Below are 13219 nucleotides of genomic sequence, written 5' to 3' on the forward strand. Positions count from 1 at the left end.
GCGGGAGCGCGCAGTGTCGCGAACGCGCACTCACTCACCCACAGAGACAGACTGCGATTGGAAGCGCGAGGCGGTTCAGATCGTGTGTTGTGTATTGCAGACGCACAGTATCTTTTCACGCAAGTGCCGAGGACCGCAAGGGAAAAGTTTATTTCAAAGACTCTCCAACTAACGGGCATGACCGCTCCCAGATCCCCCTGAACGCCAGGTCAGTATGAGCAGGTTCTGCATTCATTCCTATGCTTCAAATACGCAGTGTTTAAAATATAAAGAGTTGCATTGTTGGGACCATTGGAACTGATTGTTGCACAGCGGTTCGTTACCCTGCGGCCAACCACGAAAGCCGCTTTGGGGATCCGTGGTCGGGGAACCTGCTGTCGTGCTGCGGCAAAATGCTCCCATCGGGTTTTTAAATTACACCCATGTGTTTCAACACGCAGTTCCCTCGTATTGAGACCTAGTCTCGTTTTTTATCTAATGTGATTTGGATAATTTAGACTTATAATGTGCTTTATGTGCTATAATGAATGACTTGTCTTGTGAGTAATAAGCTGTCATCAGTCAAAACGGCGCAAACGCTTCGTCAAAGTTATTATGGGCAATGTTAGAGAATTAGCCTAGTATCTGCATTTGGCATGCTGTTTATTTTTCCCTTTGAAAGCTATTCGTAGGCGTTATTGTTATGACACAGCATTAGTTTCAGCGAGCTGTAATTAAGTACAGTAAGCATTTCTTGGCCAGGACTGTTGGTTTGTACTTTTGTAGTTTGTTTGAAAGTTTATGGGCCGAGCGACCCTTCCCCCTTTCTTCTCCCGGCCTCCCGGTCTCCTTCGTCCGGGAGGGATTGCACTGGCGACCGTGATGAGTGAGAGTGCAGCCGGTACCCAAATAAAGGCGGGTTACCAGGGGAAACGGGGCTTTCTAGTTCTGGACTGGGTTGCTGGGGGGGATAGTGTCGAGCTCATCTGCATCAGTCTTGAATGAACCGCTGGAATAAAGACTAATACTATTTGACGTGTGAGAACCTGACGGCTGAAAATCACTTCACTAATGTGGATAATGCGTTGCGTATCCCGCCTGCAAGGTCACTTTGTGTTCACGGCTGCTAAGTGGCTGAGTAGATTAGACAACAAACCCGTTTTGTGCTGGCTGGCTTTGTCCACCCTTGGTGTTTGTTTGTCGAAAGAAGAAAACAGGGAGCCAGTTAGAAAGATGAATGACAAAGAGACATTTTTGAGCATCAAAGACATTACAAGGCACATACAAGACACTTTTTAAGCAACAGCTATTCAAAATCCATGTTTTGTTGTTGTGTGAGACCTGTCGGATTTGTTTGATAAACTATAGTTTAGTATAAAAATTATCATGGACTAGCATGAAAATGCGCTTATTTTTAAACAACGAATAGGAAAGCCCCTTAAATATTGTTTAGCCTGTTCCATGCACTTCACAGGTTTTAACCTTCAAAATAATTTCAAGTAAGCATTACAATGTCAAAGAATGTGACACAGTATGCTACAGGTGGTCACCATAGACTAAATAGAATATCACTGTGACATGTTATCTATTAAGGAAAAAAAGCTGTAGTTCTTCTAATTCAGATGTGGGTGAAAGTCAAGTCATGGAATGAGAGACCATGTCTTATGCCTGATCTATTAGTGATGGACACTGTGACCTTAGTAGTGTCGGGTTCTTGTATCAGGTAACTGGACTAAATGAATTGTTACTGCTGAGATCAGTTTTTATTCTGATGGTATATCTCACCCATTCACTTTAATTTAAATAGCATGAAATGGTTTGCAAAACTTCTGTAGAATTTCCTTTGTTTGTTGTTGTTGCTTACAAATCACCTGAAAACTGATTCAGACCACTTGTTATTTTGCACTGGTGCCAGTCTTTGTGAGTGTAATCCTGGCCAATCTCAGGATCCCTCAAGCACAGATTGGGATTCACAATGTTTTCTGTCTAGACCAGATGTCCATATGTAAACACCGTGGAAAATTGCAGGGTTATGTTCCAAGTTTATATAGACAGGTAGTTGTGTTTTGTGTGAAAAGAAAAAAATAAACTATCACGGACCTCTCGTCATGATGTTTGCCTTTCTAGTAAATTTACAACTTGCTGAATTGAAAGTAGGTCATGTTGGCCTTTAGTGCTGCTAAATGTTATGTAATATCCAAGACCACTGTGTAACAGTGCAAATGTCACACTACAAGCTTCTTATATAGGGAGAAAAAAAGATTAAATTCAACAGATGCCTATATTTGATCAGGTTCAAGCTATGTTTATGACTTAAAATTTGCTTTGTGTTGCTTATCCCCGTTTATCTTCTCTATTTTGCAAATCAAATTAATCTCTGGGTTTATAGTATCGGTGTCTAGTATAGTATACTATTTGACCATTCTTCTTCAAGCTTTAGTATTATGCTTAAGTCATATGTGTAAATTCAAAGAGAACTTCCATCAAATGTTAATAGTATCCTGCCATTTGAAATAGCTACAATGCTGCATTTAATGTGTCTCTTAACTGTTTTAGCATTATTATTTTGCATTTGTAATGGGTGCTAATATGGTGGTATTGATACAAATCTCTTTGACGTTCTGAGTTGCTTGAAGCCCAGACAGTTCATAAACACTTTTTCACAGTGTATATTACCGATACGTAAGAGATACGGTCAAACTGAATAGAAATGGCAAGTTCCTCCTGCAAAATGATATGGGATTTCTGTTCGAGTGACAGTCTTCCTTATCTTGTAGAAAAGTTGGTTGTAATTTCTTTAGACGCTGACCACACTGACACTGCACTCACACCCAGAAGAGACCTTCCATCTGCTCCTTGTTTATAGAAGCTCCACTTTGGTTTGCAGTCAAGTCCCCAAATGGGAGCCACATGGTAGATTTGAGATCCTTGTGTGCTACTTTTTCGACTGAATTAGTCTGTTTGCTCGCTTTAATGAAGATGTGCTTTACTGTTTAAAAAGTGTTGATAAGAGTTGCCTCAAGCTGTCTTAATGTTGGTGGTAAACTCATCAGAGTTTTCTCCTGTGATCCTCCTCTCTGCGGTGTTTAAATAATAATGTTTTTTTTCTAATGTCTTTTTTTTCTCTTACTCATTAGAAATCATTTAAGGCCTTTATTCCTCCGACTTCCTTTATGTGATAACAGTGCAATCCAAGCTTTCAAATGTGAATGACTCCTGTGGATCTTGTGTGTCTAAATGTGGATGTCATTGGCAGAGGGAGAAGGTAGACTATGTTTAGACTATGTTTAGCTTAGGGTTTGTGGTGTCTAGAGAGGATGGAGTAACCTATTTTAGCAAGCAGATAGACAGGCTTATTGTAAACTTTGGTATTCGGGTGGTGGGTTACTATTTCCACAAAAATATCAAGCAGCACCTTTTTTTATAGGCCTATAGATAATAATTCTTGAACGTGAAATCAGCAGATTAGAATGATGTCTGAAGGATTGTGTGACACAGAAGTCTGACGCCGAAAATTCAGCTTTGTCATCACAGGAGGAAATTACATTTTAAAATCTATTTAAATAGAAGGCAGTTATTATAAATTGTAATAATTTTAATCAACTAAATGCAGCCTTGGTAAGCAAAAGATACTTATTTCAGAAACATTAAAAAGTCTTACCAACCTGAAACATTCGAACTGTATCAGTAGAGACTTATTTGTTAAGAAAACCAGTTGTTTTTTGTTTCTATTGTGGTTTATTTATAGCTAGAACCTCTCTCGGTCTCATACAGAATAATTTCAGTTCAGTACTGAATCTTCTGAGTTCAGTTTGGCATGTTTCCCTTATGGTATCATTTCACAATAAGAGGCCATCCACGCAGGAGATCTTTGCACTTAAAACATGTGATGCAGGGCAGTAGAATAAAAAAAACAGCAGAATCTAGGGACACATTTTGTATGTTTTTAGATTGACTTGTCAAGGTACTGCAAGATACGCAAGGTGCGAGTGCAACAGTCAAACAGTCAAACTGCGAGAATGCAAAAACTGTGTGAATGGCTCCTAAAAGTAATCCCAATCAGCAGTGTGTTTACCAGCTCCACTTTACCAGTCATGCTCTTCAGCATTTTGTTCTCTTAGTGTGTGGTATTTGGTGTTTGTTTTAATCAGCTTCCCTTCTAGATCTTGTTCCTTTTGTATAGTGGCTGTTATAGGGCTTGATGAAGTATGTATGAAATGAAAAGATGGGAGAGTTTGAAGTTGCTGCCAAGGCTGGCACGAGTCTTTAGTGCAGAATGGGAAGACAGAGGGAGAGTATAGATTGCCTTCAGCTCCATACATGGTTAAATCAATGCTGGGTCAACTGTCTCGTCTACTAAAGAGAATGGAGAGAAACGGGCTAAAGCAACAGGCTGCAGTTTCATGAGATCTAAGTTCACAATTCAAAGCTTGATCAAGAATCAAAAGGTTTATGGAGCTCAAGCTTATCGATGAAAGCCAGCTGTGTCCTGCTGCACATGATCAGGAAGATAGTTGCTAATATTTTAGAAAAGATGAGCAAAGCCATATAAAGCAAACTGTATTGCAAGTGAATTGTTTAATTGTGGCTCTATGCCTGACTCAACAGTGCAAGGTTTTCTCAGTGGAGGGATCAGTGTAGTCTGTGTCTGGTTACAGTATTCAGTTTCATTCGGTCTTATAACCTCTGTCAGTCCCTCTCCTCCATGGCTATTTTGAGAGGTGCCTTATGTCACATCAAATCCACATCTAAAATTTGACAGCACCGCATGGCTTCCCACTCACTGAGAAGGTTGTATAATATTTGTTGCTATTTTGAAATGTTCAGTAAACCCCTCAGCTTCTTTGACTGACCGTTTAAGGACAGACTGTGGATTAACTTAGCTATAAGTAGAGAGGGTGTCATTGCTTAACTAAGAGTGTGTGCTGCCTTTTTTTTTGGGGGGGGGGTGTCTTTAAAATGTTAGTTTCCCGTAACCAAACTTTGCAGTTGGCAAAGAGTCTGATAATTGTTTTTATGTTCAGTCAGTGTTTACGATGTTGTACTATTTTGGCTAAATAAATTAAAAAGTAAAACACTAAGGTTAAAATCAATCTTTTGAAATACACTACCATTCAAAGTTTGGGCTTGGTCTTGATTATTTTTGGGAGAAGTTTATTATGCTCCTCTAGGCTGCATTTATTTGATCTAAAATGCTAAATAACAGTTAAATTGTGAAATATTGTTTTCTGTTTTAATATATTATAAAATGTAATTCATTCCTGTGATGGCAAAGCTGTTTTTCAGCAGCTATTTATCCAGTCTTTTTCACATTATCCTACAGGAAATTATTCTAATATGCTGTTTTGGTGCACAAGAAACATTTCTTATTATTTTTATCAATGTTGAAAACAGTTGTGCTGCTTAATATTTGTGGGAACTGTGATTACATGTTTGTTTGTTTTTTTTTGTTAGTTTTTTTTTAGGATTCTTTGAGTAGAACAAAAGAACAGCGTTCATTTGAAATATATATATTTTTTCAGCAAAATACTTAATTGTCACACTTAGTCTGTTAAATCTAAATTAATTAATACAAAAATCGCGCACACACACACACTCATGCACCGTGAACTTTTGAACAATAATACTTTTAAATGGTATGTTTCAAAGACCTTTGCACCACATCTATCAGAAGTAGCCAGAAAATCCAGCCAATCAGATTACAGCTGGCCAGACCTTAAATTGGTTGCTGTTTTTGTGCATAATACAGATGCATCAGACGGTCAGAGTGGGATATTTTTTTCTGTACAGAAGGGCTGAAAGTACAAAGGGGAAATGAAATAAAAGGGAGAGTGAATCCAGTCACTCTTTATGTCTGGCTTAAGGCTGTCATAATCCATCATCTTTAAGCACCATATGTGAACATGACAGTGTATATTTAACCTAAGAATGCTTGAGGGGGATTGTGTACATGTGAGAGAGGGATATGGGGCCAAACAGATGCATGCTGACAGTAGAAAGAGATCTGCAGGCAATACTCTGGAAAACATCACTCAGGTCAGAGATCTTTGCGTGTTAGTGAGCGCTCTTGTGCTTCTTGAGACTTGTCATTGCCATTTGATCATAGGATTACTGATATGTTGGTTGCCATGGCATTTTCATGCATGATTGGATTACTATGTGGCGGCAGTCAATGCTAGAAAGTACAGTGGCACATTTATTTTTAAGTGTGCATATGCGTGATTGTTTTAATTTCCGTAGATCCAATCTGTCAAGGTTGGTATTGATTTAATAGCATCACAATTTTCAACACATCTATTTTCAAAGTATGTGCTAACAGTCTCGTTCTCTTTTTTTGTGCAGATGAGCAAGAGATGTGGATCCACTTACAGTCTGGCTTCTGAATAACGCTCGGACAGATTGAGCCATGACAGAACGGGATGGCCGCTGTGATTTTTCACTCACCCCGGGGCAGGTATATATCGAGGTGGAGTACGATTATGAGTACAAGGTGAAAGATAGACTCATCTCCATACGGCAGGGAGAATGCTACATGTTGGTTTGCAAAACCAATGAGGACTGGTGGCAAGTTCGTCGGGATGAGGGCACCAAGGCTTTTTATGTTCCTGCTCAGTACGTCCGAGAAGTCCGGCGCGCCCTTATGCCGCCACCCAAACCTCGCGCGAAGCCCCCCAATGTTCTTGAAATCGGCCAGTGCCGATCGTCGAATGAAAATCTCAACCAACGCGCTCCTACGGAAAGGTACAGCTTCAGCAGGCCATCTCCTTCGACGACGCCTTCCCCGTTACCAGGTCAACAGACCTCGCCTTCGTTGTTTCGGGACACCAATCAGAACCCGGGGATGAAGAGCGTTGTTGCCCAGCTCACTCTGCTTAACAACAACAACCATCATTGCTATCACCATGGCAACCCCACAGTTCCACAAGGGCGAGCGGAATCCCCTCCACGAGAGCAAGGCTGCCAGAGGAAGCTCCCAGGCGGCTTGTCGGTGGACACGGACGGAAGCGTGTCACCAGCAGATGGGTTGGAGAAAATGAGAAATGACTCTGAATCTGGAGATGAGCTCAGCAGCAGCTCTACCGAACACATACAGGTAAGAATGAGTGTCGTTCGCCCTCCTCCTCCTTCCTCTCCCACGCTGTCGTTCTCTCTCACTCTCCCGCCCAAACTTGCTCATGTTCTCCTTTTATCTCTTTCAGTGTTGTCTTCAGCTTTCATTCTCTGCATTTCCTGCACTTATCTTTGCCAGATATGCTCTCATCTCCTTTTCATCCTTTGACTGTCGTTATCTATTTCTGTAACACTGTTCTGACAATTACTATGAGACTAATCTAACATTGCCTCCTCAAACCTTTTCCTTTATCCCTCGGGGTTGCCTCTGACATTTGCAGTGGCGCGTCGTCTTTTCTATCAAGTTAAATTGGATTCATCAGTGTCTTTCTCTCCTCTCCATGCATCGTGACACTTGTTCAGAAAGAGATGTAGTTTGTCCTCTGCTGTGGATGTGGAAATTGTGGCCACCTCACGGTTTGATTTAGACAATAAGAGACTTCATTGAAATCACAAAATACACTTGTTGTGCTTTTGTAAAATAATTTTTCTAGTTATTTTTTTTTTTCATTTTGGAGTGATTGAGCTTGCTTTTTGAGTGAATCTTGTGGAATTGGGTGGTTAGTCTTTGTTTCTACCCTCCTCCCCCATTTCTCTGTCTATCTTTCTCTCTTAAAAGAGGGTGCTGCTGGGGAACAAAGGGGATTGTGGGAGAATAGAAAGTAGGTCATATCTGGCTAGATCATGTTGTTGGCCCGTTTTGTGTTTGTATATGTGTGAAAGAGATGGAAAGATGCACATTGAGAAGTTTGGGTCCAATGGGTTGTATATGCATCAGATCATCATTGTGAGCAATAAGGAGAATAAGCATGCTCGTCTGTGTGAGTTATAAACCTGTAGCTTCTCATGTATATTGAGCTGATGGGTTGGCACATGGGTTGAATCTTTAATTACTGGTCTTGGTCAATTACATCAAGATTTCTAGACACTTAATGGTTGCTTTTTAACTGAGAATAGTCATGATGCTGCTCAAAGTCAGGTTCCAGACAGTGTCTTAACCACGCACCAGTGTATGTGTGCTTAAAGGGACATACAGTACGCTGGGCTTTTGAGGGATTTGTCCATGTCAGGCTTTGTCCATTAGGGTCAGCTGTTAAATCATGTGATTACTTAATCAGCTCTTCAACAACTATCCCTCATAGACAAAGAACATTTGCCCTGATCTCATTCATTACATCTGCTATGTATGATGTTTGGTTTAAAAGAGGATTTCACCCAAAAATGTCAATTTTGTTTTTTGCCATTTCTGAACCTCATGTGGTTCCAAATGCTTAAAGCACTCGCCTATTGTCCCCTCTGCCTCTTTTTCAGTTAATAATAAAAATTTAATGTTGGTAAAATTACAAAACAGAGTAACTGTTTATTTGATATTTTATGGATTTTATATATCCAGGATGGATTTAGGACCCCAATTTCTCGCTTTTTATTATGTTTCAGGTGTAATCCTCACCCCCTGAAGCAGATTTGCGCACACACAGACACACACTTTGCCACTCTCACGCTCTAACCCCCCCCCCCCCCCCCCCAAACACACACACACACACACACACACACTTGCAATTTTATGGAATTTTGTATCTTAGAAGTTTCTCATTCTACATTTTTTTTTAATGAAATGTTCAAATAACCTGAAATAATAAGCCATCAGAAGACACAGATAAACGCTTGACCAGGGAATTAGTTGCATGTTACCTCTCTAATAAAAGATTATGAAAGGCTTTTATAACAGAGCAGGGGCTATTCTAACAGGCAGCTGCACAAAGTTTAATTCAGCCCCCTCAGTTGGGTGTTTTCCTTTGTGTGAGCAGTTATTGTCTGCAGTCAAGATTATACTTCACCTTTGTGTTTCCGGCTGTTTCTGGTTTTTTTAGTGCACACATTGTTATTTTTTTACTAGCATATCATATTAAATCATTGGCGGTTTGGTTAAAGCCATACGTGATAAGCCCATATAAGTCTAAGAAGTATGTGTGTTCGGATTCAGTTTAAATCCTGTAGCTCCTTTTCTGCATTGACAGTAAAGGAGGCCTGAGCATTCCTGTCATTCCTGTCCCAGCACACACACACACACACACACACACACACACACACACACACACACACACACAGACAGACACTGGGTTCAGTTGGATAACCCAATAAAGGCCCACCGATCCTGATGGGCGGAAAACAGCACAGCTCACTCTAATCTAATATTTACTCAAGTATCAAAGATCTCTCGCTCTGTCTCCTGTCTCTTGTTGTTCCTGTCTCTTTTTTCCCCAGACTTTAGGCTGAAAGATGGCAGTGTACATCAAATCGATGTGTTTGGGGTTAGGGGGGTGGGGGTTCGGTTCCCTCACGCTGTCAGAGCATCTCTGTCTCTCACTCATTCTGTCTCTCTGCTATCGATGAGCACAGCTGACATGTTTTCGAAGCAGAATGTGTCCTGAGGGTAAGGTAGGTTTAGCTTCACAAACACAAATTTAGACTTCTGTTGTTTTCAAATTAAGATAATTAGAATTTCCTAACCTTAAACCTAAAAGAAGATGTTTAATAATTATTAAATGAATCAAGTTTCCATTGATGGTGTAATCAAATGTTCCAAAGGGAAGTTTAATGAGATTTATATCACTTTCTGCAACAATTTTGTACCCAGACTATAGCCATTATGTACAGACATGCACCCATAGAGAAGGTACAGTACACTGCCTTTCAAAACTTTAGGATTGGAATGATTTTTAATGTTTTTCAAAGCAGTCTCTTATGCTCATCTAGTCTGCATTTATTTGATCAAAAATACCTTAAAACAGTGATATTGTGAAATATTATTATAAGTATTGTCAGTACCCATTACATTAATCTCACAGTGGGAATGGGAAGTCAGGTGGAGCACATCAATTAATGTGTATTACTCTGTTTTACTGCTTTTCAAAATGTATTTATTTATTTTTTTATAACATATTTTTTATGACTGCTGTCATGACAGGCCTTGAGTTTTCTTTTCTCTTATTAATATTCTACCTGTTTCAACACCATTCTGGTGTTTAAACCAATTCAGACCAGCTGCAATACATTCAGGAACGTTTAGCTGTGGGAAAGGCTGAAGGCAAATAGAAGAGAGAGACAAAACAACAATGTGCCACTGACTGAACTGAGGTTACCCGTCCCTCACGGGGGTTTCTGACCTTTTGATGATGTTGAACAGCAGTGCAAGAGTGCTATTGTCACGGGGAACGTTCTGCACCTCGGTTTGCTGAGCTGAGGTGCATTAGTGGCAATAAAGAACCAGTAATGTAGAATGATCCAGAGTGATCTGCTTGATCTCAAAAACAATTAACCCACCCTCAAATCAAGTGTTTTACGAATGGCATGCAGTTAGCAAACTTACTCATGGATTTGTATTTGTTATGGGCATTTCCTAACATTAATATTACTTGTGCTTAAAGTGGTCTAAATATACCAGTTGTTGACATCTCTGTGTGTGTTTAGAAAGAGGAGAGGAAGTACAAGGACACAGGCCCCTGCTGTCCTGGCCTGTGATTGGCTGATGGTCCTCTTCCTCTCTGTTCTCCTCATAAGTTCATTACTGAAGAGGATATCACTGTGGAGATTGATGTCTTAGTGCTGTGTGTTTCATGCTGCCTCTGAAAGGTCAGAATATGTTTGATGTCTCTCTCCAGCATGGATGATTGACACCCGGTTAATTCCTTCAAAGCCGAAAGTTGTTGTTTGTTGATGCTCATGACAAACCAGTCAGGTGAAGAAGCAGTCCAGGTAATATTTCACCACAAATTAAAAGAAAGATGTAAGAAATAAGTTTTGACTTGGAGAAAATATAACTTGACATTTGTTTTTTCTTTACAACAATTACATTTTTTTTTTACTAAGCAGTTTTTTATTGGATAAATGTGGTAAAAACAGTAATATTGTGAAATATTATAACAATTCAAAATAATTGTTATATATTTGAATGTTTAATGTAAATTATAGCAAATATTGTTATTTATTCCTTTGATGGAAAAGCTGAATTTTCATTACTCTGCAGTCTTCAGAAATCATTCTAATATGCTGAATTTGTGTTAAAGAAACATTTCTTCTTATGATTATTATCAGTGTTGAAAATATTTGTGCTGCTCTTTCAGTAAACAATGTTGAAGTTTTTTCTGCTGTCAGTTTAATGCATATTTCTGAATAAAAGTATTTATTTTAAACTTACTAACCCCAAACTTATATAGAATAAATATATATATATATATTCATCATATATATATATATATATATTCATCATGGGAGTATGGGTGTGTATGGTCAAGCTAAAAACAAAGAGAAGATCCTGAAGGTGAAGAAATTCACTGCTTTCAGTACTTGACATTTCTGTGTGTACTTTAAGTGGAGTCCTCTGTACACACTCCGTTTTCGCCAGCTTTTGTGACTGTGACTCGGTTTGAGGCGAAAGGACACAGGAAGTCACTACTGAAGAAGCTTTGTTCGTTGAACTTCCTCTGTCCAGTGTCTGTTTGCACTTTCAGTATTACTTTGTGTTATTTGGGTGCCAGTTTGTGTCTGCGGTGTGTTTGTGTAAGAGCTTTTGTGTAAGACCATTACATCTTAAGACCTTTGACCTTATGATGTACTTCCTTTAGCATGCAAATAACACTGCTGATGTTATCCTTTGGCCTTCTTGCACCAAACACTACTTGATCACAAAGATTTGTTGTGGGAGCTGTAGATTATGCTGTTGCTAATCTCACTATTACATAAAGAGATGCTTTTGAAATAACCCAGTATTAAGATGGGGTCCACTGTCAGTTCTTAAAGGGATAGTTCACCCTAAAATTAAAATCTTGTCATCTTTTACTCACTCTCATGTAGTTCTTAGAAAGCTTGACATGTCTACTTTTAAACGAAACAAGTGCTGCCGAAAACAGACATTCTGTGATAAAGTAATCCATATGAAAACAATGCGATGTCCGTTTTGCACGTCTCTCTACATTATCTTCTAATGCGACCACGCCCCCGCGCTGAACACGCTATTCAGAGTCTAATGTTTCACTGAAGCGCACGGCTTGAATATGCCCACACAACAGAAGACAACGCAGTGAGACTGTTCTTCAAGTTTTTTTATTTTACTGTTTGCTTCGCGATGAGAGGAATAAGACATAATTCACCCCAAAAAGATGTGATGTGGTTGAGGATTTGAGATTTGGATTTCCTCAGAAAAAAAGAATGAAGCACTTTATTCAGCAGAGATCATAAACATGAGTAAGTCTCTTTTTATTTATTTATATACTTGTACTAGTTTTCACATAACATGTAAACATTTTACCAGTTAGACTTTTTCTAAAGACTTATTCCAAACTATAATTCCTGACTAAATGTATAATCAAGTGAAATATTACGAAGTTTCAATAACAATATACAATACTATACCATTCAAAAGCTTGATGTAAATAATATAAATGTAACAAATAAATGTAACTGTAACCAATGTAACAAACAATGCTGTTGTTTCAATTTATCCCTCCTAAAAAACTGTAAAAAATATTCTCCGCTATTTTCAACATTAATGATAATAATAATATAACAATACTTTTTTTGTAGAAACTGGAGTAATGATGCAAAAAATTCAGTATGAAAGTCAGCTTTGTTAAATTATGTTGTGGGATAATTAAATATATTCTAAATAAACTACAAACATAATTATATACATTTATTTTGTCCTCACATTCTTTCTTGTAACACCTCCCTCTCAGTGACACACACGTGACTGAAAGGCTCATTATGCAGCTAATTATGCAGGCCTTTGTCTTCTCAGGTGTAAATCACAACGATATTCATGATAGTTGATGCCTACACACATATGACTTTTAACAACAAAAAGTGTTTTAGAAATTTTAAATCAATATATTGTTTTATGTGAGTGAGGAAACAAGATGATTTTCACATAATTTAGAAAGAAAAATTCTAGGCTACAAGCTCCAGTTCTCAAAAATCCCGGGAACCATTGTTCTTTATGTGTGTTTTTTTTTGTTTTTTTTTGCCTTATTCAAGTGTTTTAAGATTTTTTGTTTTTCACTAACCACGCATAACATTTTTTTTCTCAAACACAATCATGTACATACATGCATTTCACATATTATTATATCCC

The 13219-nt window shown here is 38.7% G+C and overlaps 1 protein-coding gene across 10 annotated transcripts in view; it reads left to right on the forward strand.

Annotated features, from left to right (window-relative positions):
* The window catches only part of LOC113056167 (rho GTPase-activating protein 12-like), a 42406-nt gene continuing 29187 nt past the window's right edge, over positions 1 to 13219 (forward strand). For 4 of the 10 annotated variants that reach the window (XM_026222721.1, XM_026222722.1, XM_026222723.1 and 1 more), the window contains exons 1-2: positions 1 to 208; positions 6322 to 7072. In XM_026222721.1, the coding sequence (XP_026078506.1) occupies positions 6386 to 7072 (687 nt within the window). In that variant the 5' untranslated portion in view covers positions 1 to 208; positions 6322 to 6385. The remainder of the gene's footprint in view (positions 209 to 6321; positions 7073 to 13219) is intronic. The other 6 variants (XM_026222726.1, XM_026222727.1, XM_026222725.1 and 3 more) reach the window with 2 other exon arrangements.

Source organism: Carassius auratus, chromosome 37, assembly GCF_003368295.1.
Source record: "Carassius auratus strain Wakin chromosome 37, ASM336829v1, whole genome shotgun sequence".
Lineage (NCBI taxonomy): Eukaryota > Metazoa > Chordata > Actinopteri > Cypriniformes > Cyprinidae > Carassius > Carassius auratus.